At 35.9% G+C, this 20,338-nt stretch overlaps 1 protein-coding gene across 2 annotated transcripts in view; it reads right to left on the bottom strand.

Moving 5' to 3' along the window:
- The window catches only part of LOC137399562 (regulator of telomere elongation helicase 1 homolog), a 146,541-nt gene that overhangs the window by 120,690 nt on the left and 5,513 nt on the right, over nt 1-20,338 (bottom strand). Inside the window, exons 1-4 of one of the 2 annotated variants that reach the window (XM_068085739.1) lie at nt 16,856-16,971; nt 11,301-11,436; nt 927-1,122; nt 576-672 (exon numbers count right to left, since the gene is read on the bottom strand). In XM_068085739.1, the coding sequence (XP_067941840.1) occupies nt 576-672; nt 927-1,122; nt 11,301-11,402 (395 nt within the window). In that variant the 5' untranslated portion in view covers nt 11,403-11,436; nt 16,856-16,971. Of the gene's footprint in view, nt 1-575; nt 673-926; nt 1,123-11,300; nt 11,437-16,855; nt 16,972-20,338 lie in introns of those variants that run through there. The other variant, XM_068085740.1, reaches the window with a different exon arrangement.

The raw sequence follows: 20,338 nt of genomic DNA, 5'->3' as shown, positions 1-20,338 counted from the left end.
ATATTGGGAAATATATTGACCAATAAAATTGGCGGTAACCATGTGAAGGCCATGCTTTCCTGGCTAAAGCTTCCCTTACTGTTATTAATCTATTATCAGCCTATTGATTATCCAATACGAATCATCAACAAATTGAAATATCCATAACATCATGCTCAGCCATATTTTTGCTCTTGAAAAAGAACCATAAACAGCAAAAACCTTGCGTTTAAAGAGCTTCTATCAGCCAAAGAATTATGTACAAGTTTCATGAACAGTTCCTATTGATACCGGCAGGTGTCGTACATTTTTAACCCGTTCCAATTGACACCAGCAGGTGTCATACAAGAATAACTTTATCTATCTATAAATAATAATTTTATGAAACCCTATCACTGTCATTCGCAAGCGGATATGAAATTAAATCAATGTCTGCTGAAAAGGAAAAATGAAATCAGCAAATAGTTGGGAAACAAAACTATTTTGGTTAATCATAGATGTCCAAGTTTCTTCTTTACTGATGGAGGGATATGTTTGTTTAGACATGTACTAGCCGATGCGTTGATTAGTTATGAATAACATGTTGATAAACTAACCTGGAGTATGAGGTCCGTTTTAGCTCATTCATGACTTGCGAGAGTTGTGTGTGCGTTCGAGAGGCATAGATGATTCGCGTACGAGAATTTCCAAACCCTGTATGTAAAGTGGGTCATCAAGCACACCATTCTTCACTAATAGCTAAACATGAGCCCAACTCACCGGTAGTGATAGAACAAAACTTTGTAACTACATATAGATAAATAGCGTGAATCATGACTATCCTACCAATAGTAATCAGCCTACATGCAACCAGAATTAAGAGAAATGGAAGGCTCCCACCAAGTAAGGAAAAAATTGAAGTCCTGTATCAACGCCATATACTATTTTATAAAGAGTACTTGAGCCACCTGGTGGTAATTGTTCGATGACAACGCCAGCCTTCAGCTGCTCATCTAGCCGTTGTATCTCATATCCAGAAGCAAGGCTTTGAGACGTCTGGAACTGAAGCCGTGCCTGGTGGGTCTCAAGCCACGCAAGGCTGGCACAGAGGAGGCAGAGAGTTTTGCCAGTTCCGGTAGGAGACTCAAGAAGGGCATTCTGATTCTATAAAAAAGTATATTGGACACCTTTTTAAAGCAGACAAACCATTGCAAGCGTAGGGGTAAGTGAGGCACAGTGGACAGGTTTTGACTTTTTCCAAGATACGAAATTGTTAGTTATCAATATAGGTAAAACAACTAGTTCCACCAATAGTTTGAAGACTTTTCCATCACATAATCTGCTAAATTAAACTCTGGTATAACTTTACTTCAACTGACCAATGATTTAGTATAAGCCTACATTCGGTCCACTGTGCCCCTGGTGTGGGGTACAACGGACCGCTAAATACAATGACACATTTCGTTATCAAAATTTATTTTAAAACTAATTTTACACAGTCAGTGATAAATTACAAATGAGTTACAAACAAGAATATTGCAAATTTCTTATGTTGCAAGCAATGATATCACTCTTGCAAAGTATATATACAAGTAGATTGTCAGAGTGTCAAAAGAAACCACCGATGATTTATTTAGAGGTATGCAGACAGGCCGACATCAAATTTCAACTTGCTGCGCATTCATGATGTCCCACCGCTAGTGGTTGGTGAAGGTAAGATAAGTACCACATCTGTAATATCTACTGTGGAAACATCATCGCCTTCTAGAATAACAAAATGGTTGCCGTCCTTATTGTAAAATTGCACTGTGATTGCGTCCTCTTCATTGTTTAGTTCTTGTACAATCCCGGCGAAATGGGCTACAGCTCTTTTCCCACAAACTTTTACTAGCACATATGTTTTGCCAGGCACATCCTTAGCTGTAATATATGATGAATCAGGTAACTCTTTGGCCGGACTCGTAGGTTCACAGTCACTGTCATCAGCAACTATTGGCATAGCGAACGGTTCATCATCAGTGCTTGTGTCTTCATCAAGTTGCACTCTTTTTTTGTTTTTTTCTTCTTTTCTGCTTTAGCTTTGTCTTCTGCTTCAATAGCCATCTTTACAGGAGTGTCATTAAGAATTGCAGTTTTCTTCCTCTTTCTATTTATTGCTGCATTCTTTCTAGGGCCAGCTTTAGCATAGGGTCTAATTTCTTCAGGACTGACAATTGATGTAATAGCCAATGCTGACACTGAACTACAGCTAGTAGCAGAAGGTTGTGTAGGAGCAGGAAGGAGCAGGGTAGGAGTTACGGGTAAACTTGATGCAGAAGGAGCTTCTGTTGAGCTGATTGGTGTAGCAGGTGTCTCTGTTGAAGTAGGGTCAGCTCGATTCGTCACATTAGCACATCAGAAGTCTGCGTCACTGAAAACATTCATATTGAAAGGAACGATTCCTGGTCGGCGAAACCCAGACTTTATGGTTTCTGGGTTGGAGGCTCTGGAGAAGGAAGCATCAAGAAGGGCAGGGATGTTGTATATAGTGATGGTCTGTCCAGGGTGATTCAGTTGCCAGCTGTTACATGCTTCATTGTAGTACACTTTGAGAGGTCCAAAGACAGTCAGATCCAGAGGCTGCAATCTGTGACTGCAGTGTGGTGGAAAAGTTAGTAAAATAATACCGTTGTTCTTGGCTAAATCGATCCCCTCTGAAGGGCAGTGGCTATCATGATTGTCCATTATGACGAGTATTGGTCGGTCTTTAGATGCTCTAGAGTGGTGAATAAGATGTTTTAACCACTGGAGAAAGATATCTCGAGATGTCCATCCCGATGGATTTGCCACACCAATTGTTCCAGGAGGGGCACCACTAACCATATAAGCCTGGTAATGAACTCGTGGAAATATTAGCATTGGAGGAACAGATCCCCCTGAGCATTTGCTGCTCCAATTATGGTGACAAGAGTGCCTCTTTCTGCATTGGTAACTTGGCCAACTTGCCTTAATGACTTTTCAGCAATAACTTTAGGTGGTCGATGTACAGTGGTCAATGCAGTTTCATCAACATTGTAAATGTTTGCAGGTTCAAACTTGTACTTCTCCATCAGTGCTTCAAGATTATCCAAAAATACATTCACATTACTTTTATTAAAGCTCGTAGCACGGCTGAGGCTTGTGGGCTCAGGTTTTCGTACTGACAAACTTGATTGAAGCTTCATGAATCCATCAATCCAATCTATTCCTGCAAATCCATTTCTGTCCCAAGACTCCGGGTAATTCTTATTGTTTCTCTTAGCATATTCTAGGGCTAGCTCTCTTGCCATCTTCTTTGCGAGTCCGTGATGCTGTCTAGAGGCCAGTTTGAGATAATCTGCTAATTGATCTTCTTCATGTTGAGAGAATACATTTCGGTGAGCTTTTGTCTTTGCAAAAGAGTTAACCTCCTCAAAGCCTTTTGCTCTAGCCTCATTCACATATCGACGTAATGTTGTACGAGGAATTGAAAAGTCTTTGGAAATCTGGCGTATCGATTTCTCCTTTACAACAACCTCCTGTACGGCTTGTTTCATTAGCTCTGCAGAAGTCTTAGAGGCATTACTCTTTTTCTTGTAAGTTCTGACCATGATAACCTGAGTAGAAAAAAAAGTTATTTTCATTTAACATATTATTATTAGATTCTTAATTATTTAGTAATTTTAGTGATTAATGTATATAATAATAACATAAATATATATATATACACCTACATAAATAAATATATATACATGTAAGCTAAAAATATTATTATTATCTACATTAATAATATATAGCTCTCTCTTAATACTACAAAAATAAAATTTAAATATTTACAGTGTAAACAGCGGCAAATGGGGCACAATGGTCCATGGTCCACTGTGCCCCATACCAGGCAGGCGTTTGTGCCCCAATGCATGGTGTAGAACAATTTTCACAATGTGACAAAACTTATTCATTCCATAAGTGAACTAATAATCATTTAAGTATCACTAGTAGTTTAGAATTGTATTTGGAAAGTGACATGGGTACAAAATGTAGAGTGTAAAATAGGGCCACTTCAAGTTCATATCTATTAGTAGGAATTGAAGACAAAAATAGTAAAAATACTCACCATGTGTACAATATTGATTGCATGTGATTGAAACAAATATGGCTGATGCATTACATCACTTCCTGTAATATATGTAAATTAAACATGTGTAAGAAGTTGTCTTCTCACAAAAATTAGCATGGTTCACTGTGCCCCTATGGCCATTGTGCCCCACTTACCCCCTATGATGAGGAAACAATGAGATAAAACAGCCTGACTTTTCTATAGTAGGTAAATTTTAGGTGAAATGATTTTAATCAGTAGCGTAAAAAGAGAATGGAAGCTTTACGCAGACCAACAGTCAAGCAAATAAACAACCTAATAAATGAATGTATACTCAAACTAGCAGCCAGGCTTTAAACTCTCACAACGTACTCGACTGCCAGGCTACTAGTAATATTGAAAGTTCGCTGACTTCTCCAAAAATCTCTAATCTATATATATATATATATATATATATATATATATATATATATATATACATGTATATATATATATATATATATAAATCTTAGTTTGTCTGTTGTCTGTCATTCATCTGTCCAGCTATGCAGCTATAGCAACAAAGTGTTAGCAATGGAAAATCACTTTCATCCTGGATTAAAACTCACGACTTTTCGAATCAAAAGTTTGCTACCGAGTGCGCGTAGCCATAAAGCTAAGCAGTTTTTATGACACCATCACTCTGATCATATACGTACCGTATAGCCTTTACACTATTGCACACGCTAAATCTGCAATTTTTATTATTAATTAAAATAATGTGCCCTCGGTTCACGATGCCGCTGTTATAACAGTTTTTCGCCTTACCGTATGGATTACGATGTTTTTGCCATCTTCTTATTATGAATTTCTTTTACGGTGTGATAACGACAGAATAATAAAAATGTCAATATGCTATTCGCCAAACTTCTCCTACAATGCCTGAAATGGGCAATTCCTCCTACAATACCTACAATGTTCGCTCAGTTCGGTGTAATTTGTTATAAGTTATGGTAAAAATGAGTTCGCAAACGAAAAAGTGATAAAATTTTAGCCTACCACAAAGTTGAAGTATAGTAAATAAAATACACACAAGAACTTAGTATTAAGTACAAGTTTAGTAAGCCAAATTAATTTAGGTAAAATTCAAGATTTATGTTATATGACTGTCCCAAAGGTAAGTTCTTCCCACGGTACGTACTGCACACAGTTCATTGTAATGTTACATTTTCTATCAGATCATAACCACTAAATACACTAAAGTTACTGTAGTCAACTATAGTTACTAAGGTTAACATGCTGTATTGTTACTAATTTTTAATAATTACAATACGCGTATAAAATTTTGACGATTTTAACGAGGGGGTGTTTGTATTAAATAATTACTATGGGTTTCTATACCGCTCTATATGATATTTTCACTGCAACGAAATAAAATCATATAATTGTACACCAACTAATTTTTTATAGTAATCGTAGCGAAGCAGACTTTATTCAGCCATTACATGCTAATAATTTCACAATAACATTCAAACACAGTCACATTTGTTGATTTTGGTCTTCAACTATTTCGACAAAAGCATTTTTTCATGATTTGAAATTGAAAACTTAGTAGTTTGAAAAATTTTGTAACCGTTTACAACTGTTTTTGTCAATTTATTTGAACTACACAAAAACCTTTGCTCATGATTTGAAGTTTGAAAGTTGGAATAATAACTGTTGTTATAAGTTAAATAAAAATAAAGTTTCTTTGCAGACATTTTAATTACCCGGGCAATGCCGGGAATTCAACTAGTCTTTACTACAGCGAGTGTCTGCTCGTCCGTCTGACACTAAGGTTAGAGGTTAAGAAGTAAAGATAAAAAATTACTTTGTACACATCTAAAACTCATAACACTCAGCCTATTAGACTGACACTTTAACACTGACACAAGTATCTGTATCACGGCACACTAAACTGCTAGAGTACTAGTATCTGTATCACGGCACACTAAACCGCTAGAGTACTAGTATCTGCATCACGGCACACTAAACTGCTAGAGTACTAGTATCTGTATCACGGCACACTAAACTGCTAGAGTACTAGTATCAGTATCACGGCACACTAAACTGCTAGAGTACTAGTATCAGTATCACGGCACACTAAACTGCTAGAGTACTAGTATCAGTATCACGGCACACTAAACTGCTAGAGTACTAGTATCTGTATCACGGCACACTAAACTGCTAGAGTACTAGTATCTGTATCACGGCACACTAAACTGCTAGAGTACTAGTATCTGTATCACGGCACACTAAACTGCTAGAGTACTAGTATCAGTATCACGGCACACTAAACTGCTAGAGTACTAGTATCAGTATCACGGCACACTAAACTGCTAGAGTACTAGTATCTGTATCACGGCACACTAAACTGCTAGAGTACTAGTATCAGTATCAACGCGCACTAAACTTCTAGAGTACTAGTATCTGTATCACGGCATACTCAACTGCTAGAGTACTAGTATCTGTAGCACGGCACACTAAGCAGCTAGAGTACTAGTATCTGTATCATGGCACACTAAACTGCTAAAGTACTAGTATCTGTATCACGGCACACTAAACTGCTAGAGTACTAGTGTCAGTATCACGGCACACTAAGCAGCAAGAGTACTAGTATCTGTATCACGGCACACTAAATTGCTAGAGTACTAGTATCTGATACAAAAGTATATTGCAATTTTAACCAGCTTAGTCATAGCAATGTATAATTTGCTGAATCCTATAAAATCCCGTTTTCTTGTATGTGGCCATACTTCCGCTTAAAGATGTCATGGCACCATAGAAGTCATTCAACTAAAATTGAGAACAATATTAAGCTAAAGCATCAGCTACAATTTGAGGTCATTTTTTGTTTCTGTAGATTAGCCCTGGCAGAGGTATTAGAGTTCGAATGAGACCATTTTTGGAACGCGTAGATTCAAGCGGGTGTTTTATCATGAGGTATACATATAGTGAGCACATATCGATAAAGCTAATGAGTGATAAATACACGATTTCTTCTTTAGCCAATCATCAACATAAATTTTTATATAGGTCATAATAAATGTTATCGCTAGCAAGCTAGTTGTCTGTGATCTCGAAGACTCTCATCATTAGGGAATTTACTAATTTACTGGATCGCAAATGATGAATTGGAAAGTTTTATTGACAAACAACAGACTTTCTACATCGCTTCATGTTCCAGCAAAAGTGACTCAAAGTTTTTCTGAGCATTATGTGATTAAAGATTGGGGCAGACAACCTATGGTTAGATGTGACAGGCATCAGCAGCGTTATGCTGCAAAGAAAGATGAAATGGAGGTGGGTAAATCTACCACTAACATTGCGTTTCCTATATATCCTAGACCGAAAGTAATAATTTCACAGCTCATGAATACATGTACTGATTATTAAAATTATAAATTTTTGCTATCACCAATCACCGGCTCATAACTTTTTTATCGTTTCACCTAGCTATAATATTTGCTTCAAATTCTTTCAGGCAGTTTTAGCAAGTAAATTAGATTCATGATTAGAATTTATGTTCACTTCTCACTTGTAGAAAAGGAGGAAAATGGATTGATCAATGCTCATATTTAACTCCCCGAAACAAAGCTTCGAATTGTTGGCGAGGCATACTTAAGTTATTGCATTTGTTAATTTTGTAATTTTACAATCTCCATCTATCTAACTCCCAAATTGAAATCTTACAAAAAGGTCACATTAATGACATTTATTTGTTACAATTTTTTGTTGATTACAGGACATTTTTATGATGCCACCAGTGGAGCAGTGGTGTCAGTGTGGAAATTGCCGCGTAAGGGAAAAGAGAGACATGAATGTGTGGTGCACAAACCATGATATGTGGCATTTTGTTCCTCAGACTGGTCTCAAGTGTGTTGCAGAAATGCAGGAGATTACCAAATTTATAAAACCGGGTTCATTGAAAGGGGCCTATTATAACTATTGAGGCTATCATGGTAAGTTTTATAGCTAATATAATTAGTGTTGCTGCTAATTGTACTAGATGTCATATAACTTCCAAGTGACATTCAATAGGTTATCCAAAGATAATGAAAGTTTGAGATGTACACAATGGTATGTAAAGGAAAAAGAAGTCATACACCTACAGATCATTGGTATTTCGGACACACCCAAAAATGTGTTACAAAAGCAAAGTGGTAATCACTAACAACCTGCGTATACAACAGAGCTACATATCTCAGAACCAAAGACGAGGAGGAATATTGAGATATGATACATGCAAAGTTTGACTTTACTGCAGTAGAGTAATTTTTCTTAGTATATTAGTTGAAACTATGTGAGTGGCCATGACATGGATGGATGTTTTTAATGTAACTTTTCGCTGAGATGAAACTTTTCGGCTTGTAAAAATTATATAATGAAATAATAATGTCAAAGATAATGCAAGACATGATTTGCAGAACATCTTATCCCTGTTGCCACCTGTGCTGAAATCTTGTCTAGTAATGGGTTTATGAAGTGTGATCAAAGCGTTATTGGCAGGTTATTTTCACATAGCTCAATTCAATTCCAATGAACCAAATATTAAAAACTACATGAAAATTTTTATGCTCCACACTACTAAATGAAAACAGGTGAGTCAACACCATAAACCAGGAGCAGGAAGGGCCTGCCCTTCCCGCACCTGACATAGTTATGTTATAATTATCTATGCATATAGTTATCATAGTTATGTTATAGTTATCTATGCATATAGTTATCATAGTTATGTTATAGTTATATATGCACATAGTTATCATAGTTATGTTATAGTTATCTATGCATATAGTTATCATAGTTATGTTATAGTTATCTATGCATATAGTTATCATAGTTATGTTATAGTTATCTATGCATATAGTTATCATAGTTATGTTATAGTTATATATGCACATAGTTATCATAGTTATGTTATAGTTATCTATGCATATAGTTATCATAGTTATGTTATAGTTATCTATGCATATAGTTATCATAGTTATGTTATAGTTATCTATGCATATAGTTATCATAGTTATGTTATGGTTATATATGCACATAGTTATCATAGTTATGTTATAGTTATCTATGCATATAGTTATCATAGTTATGTTATAGTTATCTATGCATATAGTTATCATAGTTATGTTATAGTTATCTATGCATATAGTTATTATAGTTATGTTATAGTTATATATGCACATAGTTATCATAGTTATGTTATAGTTATCTATGCATATAGTTATCATAGTTATGTTATAGTTATCTATGCATATAGTTATCATAGTTATGTTATAGTTATCTATGCATATAGTTATCATAGTTATGTTATAGTTATCTATGCATATAGTTATTATAGTTATAAAAATAACCCTTGCCAGACAAGTTTATTTCCATAATTGAATCGGTGGGTTAATTGATTCAATTGATTTAAAGGAAACTGACGTTGTTTTGCGTTCACTATATAGGCCAACACAATAAAAACCATTTGTTTTTTACTTTAATGAACTTATTAAATGTGACCTGTAAAAACTTTTTTACAAACTAATACTAATATGACTAGATGACATAGACTATTACAGTCAACGTTTAAACTGCTAGAGTAGTCAATGGCTGTCAATCTGATGTTAATAAGTCCATCCTTAAAAAAGTCATGCATAATACATGACTTTTTTAAAGATGGAATTCTTTCTCTATTGTAATGGTCAAATAGAGATGGTGTTCAAATAGAGGGGGCGTTCAATTAGAGACTGGTGTTGTATTTTTCAAATGGCTTTTCAGAACTTTTACAGGCGAAGCGAATGTCACCTATAGTTTGCATTTTTTTTCCGGGAGAGCGATATTAACCTTTTTGAATGCAATAAACCTACTAACTTACCTACAACTTGTCAAATACTTCTTAATAAACGTGCATTAAGAAGCCGAAAAATATCTCTACCGGTTGATATTTATTGCTTGCAATTAACCTGCGACAATATTACAGCTGGTGTCCTGCTTTGCAATTTGGTGGAGCTTTCAATTTTTAATCCATTCTAAATTTAAAGACATATTTTTATTTTATATTCAACTCTTTTGCATAAAAATTCATTGCATTCATTGATATGTTTGCTACAGTTTGCAGCCAAAACTAGTTCATGATGTACAATAGAAGAGGAGTTACGAGCGTCGATCCATTGTGAGATCAGGTTACCGCAAAGAATGCTATCGAATAACATGCAATAAACCTGCAAATTTAAAGGTATTAATCTATCGGATGCTACAAATATAATTATACACAAGAACCTGCAAAATCTTCTCAATCTTTTATGAAAGGTAAATGAACTATTTAAAATTGCTCGTAGCTTGTTAAAGGATGTTTAGTAAGAGAAAAATGAGCTCAAAACAGCACAATTTTATCACAAGCTAGCAGTTATCGCGATTTTTTAAGCTCATCTTTAAATATGCAACGTTAAATAGCTTTATCTACCTTTCAGAAAAGACAGATTATTTTAAAAGCTGAATTTAGATAATAACAGGTTTTAAGACACCCATCTCTATCATTCTAAATTGAACTAAACATCCCCAACTTTTGTTCCTAAAAAGCTAGGCTACGTCAAATATTTATGGGCGAAGCTTGTTATGCCGATTGTGTTGTTTTCGAGACCGATATTAAAACGCTGTAAAAAGCTTTCACTACTTTGAAAGTTAGTGGATCAATCGTTATTTAGAGTACAAAATCAGAATCAGCCCAACTGAATTACCTAAAAAATATGATAAAAGTTGTATGTGGCAGTTATGGTTTAATAATAATGTATTAATTAATTATGCCAGTATTAACTTGTGCCTATAGAATGTTTCCTCCATCTATCAGTTAGTCCTATTAAAAAAATTAATCATACATCACGTCTAAAGGGTTTGCAAAGCACAAAAAGTGTTTCCTATGAATTTTTGAGCAATGAAAGATTTTATCAGCATTGGTATGGACCAATAAATATTGGATCAAATCTAAACACAAAAAGTATCAGTGCAAATCACTCCACTTCATTATTACAAATTAGATTCATGCCAGCACTTTCTTGTTAGGTGGAAAAAAGTGCATCATTAAAATTAAACTTTTTACAATAGTATCCAAAGGAAAATCGTTCCATTGGTCAAAATTAGACGTAATAAAAATAAGAGCCAAAACCAGACCAGTTAATGCTTTCATTTTTAATAAGAATGTATACATGTGTGTATACATTCAAAGAAAATTGGAAAAACAAGTCACCTTTTGCAAAGCTTCTATGACTTTGGTCAAGAAGTCCTTCTGTGAATCATAAGGGGTGAATGGAAAGTTTACAGGTACACCAAGAACTGGTATCTCCGGCATGACTTCAATAATTTTCTGTTATAGGTCCACCGAGCTGTCAAAGGTATGGAGTAATGAAACTGATTAGAACAATTAACAGTGCAGTCGTGCCTCAACCTGTGACCACCCCTGAATACAAATCTTTCAACATATAGCAGAAAAATTGAAAACATTTTTTCTTGATAGACAAAGTAGTTTTCAAAATAATAATATAGATTTCTGACGAAGCAAGTCCATGAGATTTAAGTTTCTAGTTTACTTCTCTTGGTCCCAAAACCACTGGTTGGTTACCCTGTTCTCGCAGTAGTCTGCTTTTGCGCTAAGGTTAGCTTTCTAAAGAAAAGTCTTTTCAAAAGCTAGGACCGATATGTTGTCAAATTATTATGCAATATATTTGTCTGGTTCTAGATTTTTGGCTGGCAAGCTATGTAGGCGATTTTTCTTTACTGTAGCTTATCCTTCTTGTTTCTGAATTATACTGTATGAGAAGTGCTCAGTGTAATGTAGTAATTCTATTTTTTGCATTTGTGGCAATAATTTAAATCGACTGAATCTTGTTCGTTACTGTTGTAGTAAAACCAAAAATTGAAGAGGATCTATCGAACAAGCTCTATGAAAGGAGTGGTAATGGTAGTTGGTAGTCCCCAGAACATCCAGCTCGTTGAGGATTCAGAAAGTTCACGGTGACGACCCGGGAGGTACCTCCCTTACTAGTATGGGCGCTACCCCAAGAGAGTTTGCCGAGCACCACACCAGACTTTTGGAGTTACCCTGCCGTGGTCTCGGGAAGGTGATCTTTTCTTCTTTTACCTCGGGAGGTGTATTGGTCTTGCAAGAGATGTCTGTGGTCACACAGACATCTCTTGCAAGCAGAGAGCCAGGACTCTCTGCTGATGGTCAGCCGTCACATGCGAGTACAGCACCGCTTTGGTTGGTAAAACCGATTCACAAGAGGAACATGTCGGCTTTCTTACATGACGCCTCCAAGGTTGCCGGAATTCTCTCATCGAAGCAAAATGCTTCGAGCACTCGAAACAAGCCAACATGGTGAACTGTTGGAAGGAAAAGACGACCAAGCTTACATGTATAGAAAATGGTTTCTGGGATCAGTGGTTAACTCAGGAAAGAGGCCAGATGCCAGTTATTTGAATTTATAGAAGTTTTTGCGCAAGGGACGGTCTTTAACAAAATTTAATTTTGCCGCCCGTGTGCAAGTAAAAATTATTTGTGTTCACGCCTGCCTGTCGGAATAGTAAAAGTAACTGTTCCAATTAAGTACTAGTGTTAAAGTTCCTTTGAACAATATTCTTTTTATTTTGTTTATATTTTTTTCAAAATGAGGTTTTATACATGTATTTATGCTTTTTCATTGCCGATATATGTCTTGCCATTTTTGAAGAGTACTGTTCTCTACATTTTACAGTAAAACCTCTAATTGACCGCCATGACGCTATTATTTTTTCGACTTTTCCTTTATAGTGGCGATCAATTGGATATGGATTTTCAAATAGAGGCTGGAGGTGTATTTTTGAACTGGCGTGTCAGAATTTACGGATGATAAATTTAGCCCTATTGCGGGCAAAGCGAATGTCGCCTATATTCTGCTCTCTTTTTCCGGTGGACCAGTATTAAACAATTTTAATGCAATAAATCTGCCAACTTACCTCTTACTTCTGAAACATGTTTATTAAATGTGCATTTAGAGACAGAAATATCTCTACTAGGTGATATCTATTGCTTGCAATTGAGCTGCGACGATATTATAGCCTGTGTCTTTGCAATTTGTAGCCATTTTCAACTTCTATTTCATTCTAAATGTGAAGACATATTTTCTTATTTTATATCTATATTTAACATTGTTGAATAAAAACACATTGTAATCACTGATATGTTTGCTACAGTTTGCAGCCCAAAATAGCTTTTTATGTGCAAGAGAAGTGGGGTAATGAGCATCGATCCATTATACGCCATGTTAAGATAGCCGCAAGGATGCTATTAAATAATATGCTATAATCTGCATATTTTAAGGTATACAACAATAATCTGTCAAATAATACAAATATATATTTATGAACAAGTTACATAACCAAACCATACTTATATTACATGCAGAAACAAAAATTAAAGTTTTTAAAACAAAAATATTTCAATCGTTTGCTAGGATAGCTGCGTTCTGATTGTTGCTTTCGATGGCGCGAACATCTTCTAGTTGTCCAATATCTTCCACACTATCTTCTGGCGTCAACTTTTCCTCTGCACTGCTGACCTAGTCGATTTTGATGCCCAAACAATTTTTAGCAGAGCAAAACATTCACGCGCTGCATTTAGCACTAATACAATGCGTCAAAGTTTTTCTCACAATGAACGTAACCTTTGGTCCAAAACTTCCGAACTGGTATTTACATGTATATGCATGTTCTCCGAATTATTAGGACTGCGCTAAACAAAGAACTACTATTAGCCTGAGACAGTTAGTAGTTATTTCTATGACGATGCTTTTAAAGTTGCATCTACTATCACAAATTTAAACCCTTTTTTATACTCTTTATACCATTATTTCAGGTATCAGTACCGCGTTAAACAAGGAACTACTATAATATTAGCCTGATACAGTCATTATTTATATAGCATTGCTTTAAAAGTTCAACTACCATCGTTATTTTAACCCGTTTTTTATATATGTAGGCTACTTCGAAGTAGAAAGACCACGTTAGATAGAGAGCTACCACTAGTCTGAGACCGTTATTGAATATTGCTATGGTGTTGCTTTCAAAGTTTTAATGCAAAAATGAAAACTTCGGAATTGGAAAACGAGAGAATTAATTGTTATTGCTATATATGATTCATTATTAATACGATTTTGTGGACACTTTTCTACTGATCAGTTGATATTATGAGCTCGTAAAGAATTAAATAATGTCAAGTGGCGGTCAGATGGAGGTAGCCTTCAATTGGAGAGCGACGGTCTATTTTTCAATCCTTCTCTCGGAGTGGGATTAAATTGGAGGTGGCATTCAAATAGAGGTGGCGTTCAATTAGAGGTTTTACAGTATATACAACTTTTATGGGTTTTTTGTTAGCGTCTAGTTATTAACACCATAATGACTAGTTGTCACTCAATAATTTTTTGTTACGATTGTAAAAATCTTAGTCGGCAAAGCAATGTGATTGGTTAGTTAAGCTGTCAAACCATAGCTGTCAAGTATTAGCCGATTTGCTTATGCACCATAAATACAGCTGCAAATCATTAGGCAGTGCAGCTTGTGTTTGACTCTTAAAAGAAACACATGATAGTAATACTATATAAAAAAATTTTATCGTTATTAAATGATTAGCACCAAGCTCAGACAGGATTGCAACAATAATTAGATAAGGCCGTTTTTGGCAGGATTGTGACGCGCAGGACATTTGAACGCTTCCTCGCATACTTCTCAGCTCAAATGCGAAATCCTGGTGTCATGCATACTGTTTTAGCAAGCACTAGACACCAACTATCACTGAATGAGATTTCATCTTTGTCATGCAATGCATTAACAAATTATGAACCATTAAAGCTGGTGTTACACGGGGGACCATAATTTGACATAAAAAATTACTCTTTGATCAATTGGAAAAATCTTCTGAAATGTTGGACTCAACATTATTATGTGACTGGATCAAAGCTCTATTGTCTTTCTATTAGGAATACATACTATTTTGTTTCTAGGCCAAAGTTTAATGATTCTGTAAGGTTTAAAAGAAGACTACCGCCTGTGACGCGCAGGACTGTGACGCTCAGGACAAAAAAAAACATTATAAAAAATTAAGCATTTCTCTATGTTTTGTAGTTGCTATACCACAAATTGTTATGAGTTGCAGTTGTATCATTGAATATACTTGTGCTAAACCAACCAATAGTTTAAAATTGCTATATATTGTATTTATTTTATTTAAACATAAAACACATATAACTTGAAGATTGTCAGACTTTCATGCAGTAAACTATTTTTTCTTAAAAACATATTCTGCTATTATTATTGCCTCATTTTCTAGTACAAAGTGTCTCAGTGACCTGGTAGTTGCTGCTGGTACAATAACTGGAAATACTTTAGGAAAAAAATTCCTGTGGGTGGTTCTTATGCTGTCGAGGTTTGGCCACGTGAACTGCTTGCATGCACGGTGTATGCACTTTATAGTGTAGCTACCTTCATTAGCTTCCCCGGTGTGACTTTCTCCAATGCTGACTTCAGAGGCATAGGCCATTGCGACCAGTATTTGTGGTAAAAACTGAGTCAACATTTTTGAAATATTTCCTGTGGTCACCTTTTGATTGAGTTCACTGCTCGGTGTGGATAGAGCTGGCTGCCAAGAAGAAGAACACCATTCCATCAGAGTAGCATCACCATCTCCTTTAATTGCTATATAATGGCAAGTTCGAATGCCATGAATTGGAAGTGCAGTGGACGCCGTTCTTTGCAGATCCTTGCTGTTTTAGTGATCATATTTTCTGATATGTATAAAACCATCATTGGTTTCACTGATTTGGGAGTTATTATTGTTGCAGCTTCTGCAAATGACTTTGCCGAGTTAACGACATACCATCCTCGATATACTGCCATTAGAACCTGTTGTTTGATGCTTTCCCCAACACCATCTACTGTACCTTTGCCATGCGATGTCTCAAAAAAACTCCAGTCAGCTGGCATACCCATTTCTTCCTTATGGCCTATCAAGTTCTCAGCTGTGAACCGATTTTTGATTTGCGAAGCGGATCCATCACTTACATAATGAATATGTTGCCAATTAATATTTTCTGCTTTCAGAAATTTCACAAGTTTTCTATTAAATGTGTAAACAGCATCCTTAGTGTGTTCTAGGCTATCAGCAACTATTGCACAGCATTTGTGGGCTAGGACTCCATCAGCTTATAATAAATCATGACAGTGAATACTGTCACCCTTAGTGTGGTGTAGTAGGTGCTTTGGATTTCGGTTGCTTGCTTACAGTTAAAGTTCTCACCGAAATCTTTGTGTATGATCACTTGCCCATTTTTCACATTCTGTTTGAGGTACCTGATTGATTTGTGTTGATGGTTGGAAGTGTACATATGGAGGGAAAGTGATGTCTGTTGGTATTTCAGCAGCGCAAGCAAGTCATATGATGGCATCAGATCTTCAAACTTGTTTAGAAAGCGGTTATCACCATCTCTCCACTGATAGAAATTCACGTGTGCTTTAGCGCTAACAACCGAACTATTGATTGGAATGGTGCCACAAGAGTCACATTCCCTCTTTACACATGATTCATTTTCCATGTTACACACAGTTCTTTTCAGAAACTGGTGTACTGTAGTAGGCATCTCCAAAGAACAGACACTGGCCTGCCACAGCTAATTCTGCATTTTCGCAGTATTTGCAAGCACAGACAATTTGATCATGTCTAGAAACTGGCTTGCAATTTACTGGGCCCAACTGTTTAAATTTACTAAGGCTCACCTTGACATTTGGATATTCCTTATTGAAAATCTCAAAGATGTCACTCAATGTGTAGTTCAGCATGTGTTTCCGAAGCTTTCGTCGCTTGTGAACAGGAAGTGTGGCATGATGTTAACAGCAGCTTGGGAGTCATTAGAATACATGCCAGTTCCGAAAAAAGTCTTACTGTATCTAGAAGGGAAACCTATTTTCTCTACTGACTGAAAACTCAATGCGTGAATGAAAGAGAATTTTTGTAACCGTACTTTAAAAATACACATTTGGTTCAAAGATTACCTCGTGATTTGCACACTAGGAAAATCAGAAGAGTAGTATCAGAAGAGTAGGCTAATATTGGCAAGCTCCAGATTCTGAGTTACAAAACATCATAAAATAATTCCAATTCATTACTTTGCTCAAAGAAACTGGCTTTTAGACTTGGAATATCTAGCATTACTTTAACATGCCAGGGTATCAGAGAGAACTCTCAAACAAAGGCAGACATCACCATATTATTAGAAATGTCCCACACGTCACAAATACTTCCATGTACATATAAAACAAAAACTTTCAGTATTTTCAGCAAATTGGCGAGTTTGGCTAAGCTATAGCAGCCCAAAATCGAATTATAGATAAGAATTTTTCATCTCAGATAGCTAAAGGAAAAAAGGCTGCGACTAAATGCATTAAAATTGTGACGCGCGGGACAAACTAATTTTTGCTCGCCTGAATTACAAGGATAAATTTGCATTTGCTCAAAAAAAAACACCTGGGCTAGAAAATCCAACCTTGTTTTGATTATAAAATGGAAGCAAAATTTATTTCAGAATGAATTGCATAGTTTGAGAGGATTTGATCAATTGTCCCGCGCGTCACACACCATACAGTAAAAACCTACTTGCATGCCCAATATTTTCATGAGAGAAGATTTCATTATGAAAACTCTTGTGTTTCTACATGTCTGAACATGTTTACTCGCTAATTAACTGGAAATTACGGTTGCAAAAGGCAGAAAAAAATTGCCTCTGTGTGTGACACCATGCTTGGCCTTGCCCATAACTAAATAAATATTGTTCCTATGAAGAGTTGAATTCCCTCTTGTTAGTTTCAGCAGGTTGTATTTTAGGAATTGCTGGATTCAGCGCACTCTGATGGTTTTAGCAGAGCACAACTAAGTTGGTTTCAGCTCCCTCCTGATGGTTTCAGCAGGTTGTATTTTAGGAAGCATTGGTTTCAGCACACTGTTGGTTTCAGCAGGTTTAATTTAAGAAAGTGTCGGTTTAAGCATACTCTGTTGGTTTCAGCAGGTTGTATTTTAGGAAGCATTGGATTCAGTGCACTCTGTTGGTTTTAGCAGAGCACAAGTAAGTTGTTTTCAGTTCAATCCTGTTGGTTTTAGCAAGTTGTATTCAAGGAAGAAATGGTTTCAGCACACTCTGCTTGTTTCAGCAGGTGGCATTTTAGGAAGCGATTGTTTCAGCGCAATCTATTGGTTTCAGCCGAGTACAAGTGAACAGGTTACAGCTCCATCATGTTGATTTCAGAGGGGTGGGATATTAGAAAGAGCTGGGTTCAGCGCACACTGTTGGTTACAGCAGGGAACAAGTGAGTTGGTCTTAAGAATGTATTATACATATGCCAAAAGGGAGAGTTGACTCCAACCTATTCTAATGAGTTTTCTTCACTGCCATTGAATCTGTAAAGTGGACTTATAAGGCAATCTGATTAACTAATCACTGCGAAAAGGCCCCGGTTACTGAAATTTTGCCCTTGACCCAGGCAGTTTAAATTTCAATAAAATGCCCGAAATTTCTCAAATCAATGCAATCTATCATTTTTTTGACGTCATCAAGTCGTTTGCACATGCGCTCGTTCACGAAAAAGCTGCCATTTTTGTAAAAAATGATCGTTTTTCTTTGATTTATTAGTACTTATAAGTGTTGTTTAGATACTATAATGAAAAAATTGCAAACGAAAACATCGTTTTCAAATTATCATTGCAAAAGCTTCGTGTTTCTAGCGATAAAATTGTCTATCAAGATGGCCAACAACAATACAATGGCGTCACGAAAAAACGAAGGATTTGTGAAAGCCAATAAAAAAGGTTGAGAGAGCCTAAAATAAATTACAAAAAAGATAGAAATATGCAAGTTGGCTTAAAGGTTGCCTTGCAACAAAATTCACATTACAGTTATTTGGTATTAAAAGATTCACCATATCTTACTCTGCTGTGTTGTAGGTGCAAAGTATGTGAAAATGTGATTACAAGCCCTTAAAAGCTCAAAAACGAACAGTTGATCGCAGCCATCACGAAACCGCCGTAGATCGAAATCAGTTTATTTTCTGACAGTCATTATATTTGGTTATTGTTTTGTCACGTTATGTTTTCACAAAAATTGAAAGGCCAATAAAAGGCTCAATATAGAACTTCTAGTAGCACTAGTTTATCACAAACATTTCGGATTTTACCGAAGACCCTGTATCAAGTATAGATGCTCGTTACTTGACAGTTTTGTTTCGGCTTGGTATAATCGTAATCTGATCATGTGACCAATACTTCACGAATAATCTCTGCAGCTTTTTCCGATTATTACAGGTGACCAACAGGTTCGTCATGTTTATCAGACAATGATATGTACTCCTTCGAGCTAAGGTTGAAAAATTAAACAAACTTTTACCGTACGATCTGCAAAAACGACAAGTTAATTGAACTTTTATATTCCGGGGCAGAAATCGAAGCTTTTAATTAATTATGGGTGTTTGAGAATTCTCAGCAGTTTGTGACAATCAATCTTTGATTCAACATGCAAGCATATTAAATGCATATTTTTCATAACTACATTGCCCATGATTCGACCACTATTTATCTAAATTATAATTATTTCCTATTTGTTGCTGTAAAACCTGTTGTATATATACATATGTTATTGTTTATGCCCGTTGGTTTTGAGAAGTAATGCGGTTGAATGGACACGCGGCTCATTAAGCTTTTTATCTTACCAACATAGCGCTAGTACTTCTCACATACAGATACCAGTATAAATCTAAAGCATCCATCTTCATAAGCTAGGTATTAAACAAAGCAATACTTGACGGCAGCGCATATTTTGTTGCAATAGTTAAATTAGAGGAGGATAAGCCTGAGACTTTATCAGCCGTTGTTCAAAACAATAATAGACATTTGCCTACAAATGACCCTCCCACTTGATTAGTATTGGATGAGAACAGAGAACCTAATTTTTGTGTTTTAAAAAAGTAGATGGCGCTCATTTTTCATACTTATTAGACTTTCACAAAAATATGAAAACCATCAACAAGCTTTGTTATTGTATACTGCTGGGTCTGGTGCTACAAAAGTAGTAGAATCATCTGCAGCATATGTCACTGATCAGAGTTGTGATTCTATACTTGATATATTAAAAAAATACTGTGTTGGTGAGCGTAATGTCATTCACAAACGCTACTTCAATACAGGAAACCAACTACCTGGTGAATCATTTGATG

Source organism: Watersipora subatra, chromosome 7, assembly GCF_963576615.1.
Source record: "Watersipora subatra chromosome 7, tzWatSuba1.1, whole genome shotgun sequence".
Taxonomy (NCBI): domain Eukaryota; kingdom Metazoa; phylum Bryozoa; class Gymnolaemata; order Cheilostomatida; family Watersiporidae; genus Watersipora; species Watersipora subatra.
Note: the sequence above shows the minus strand (reverse complement) of the source record. Positions and strands in the feature narration are given on the sequence as shown.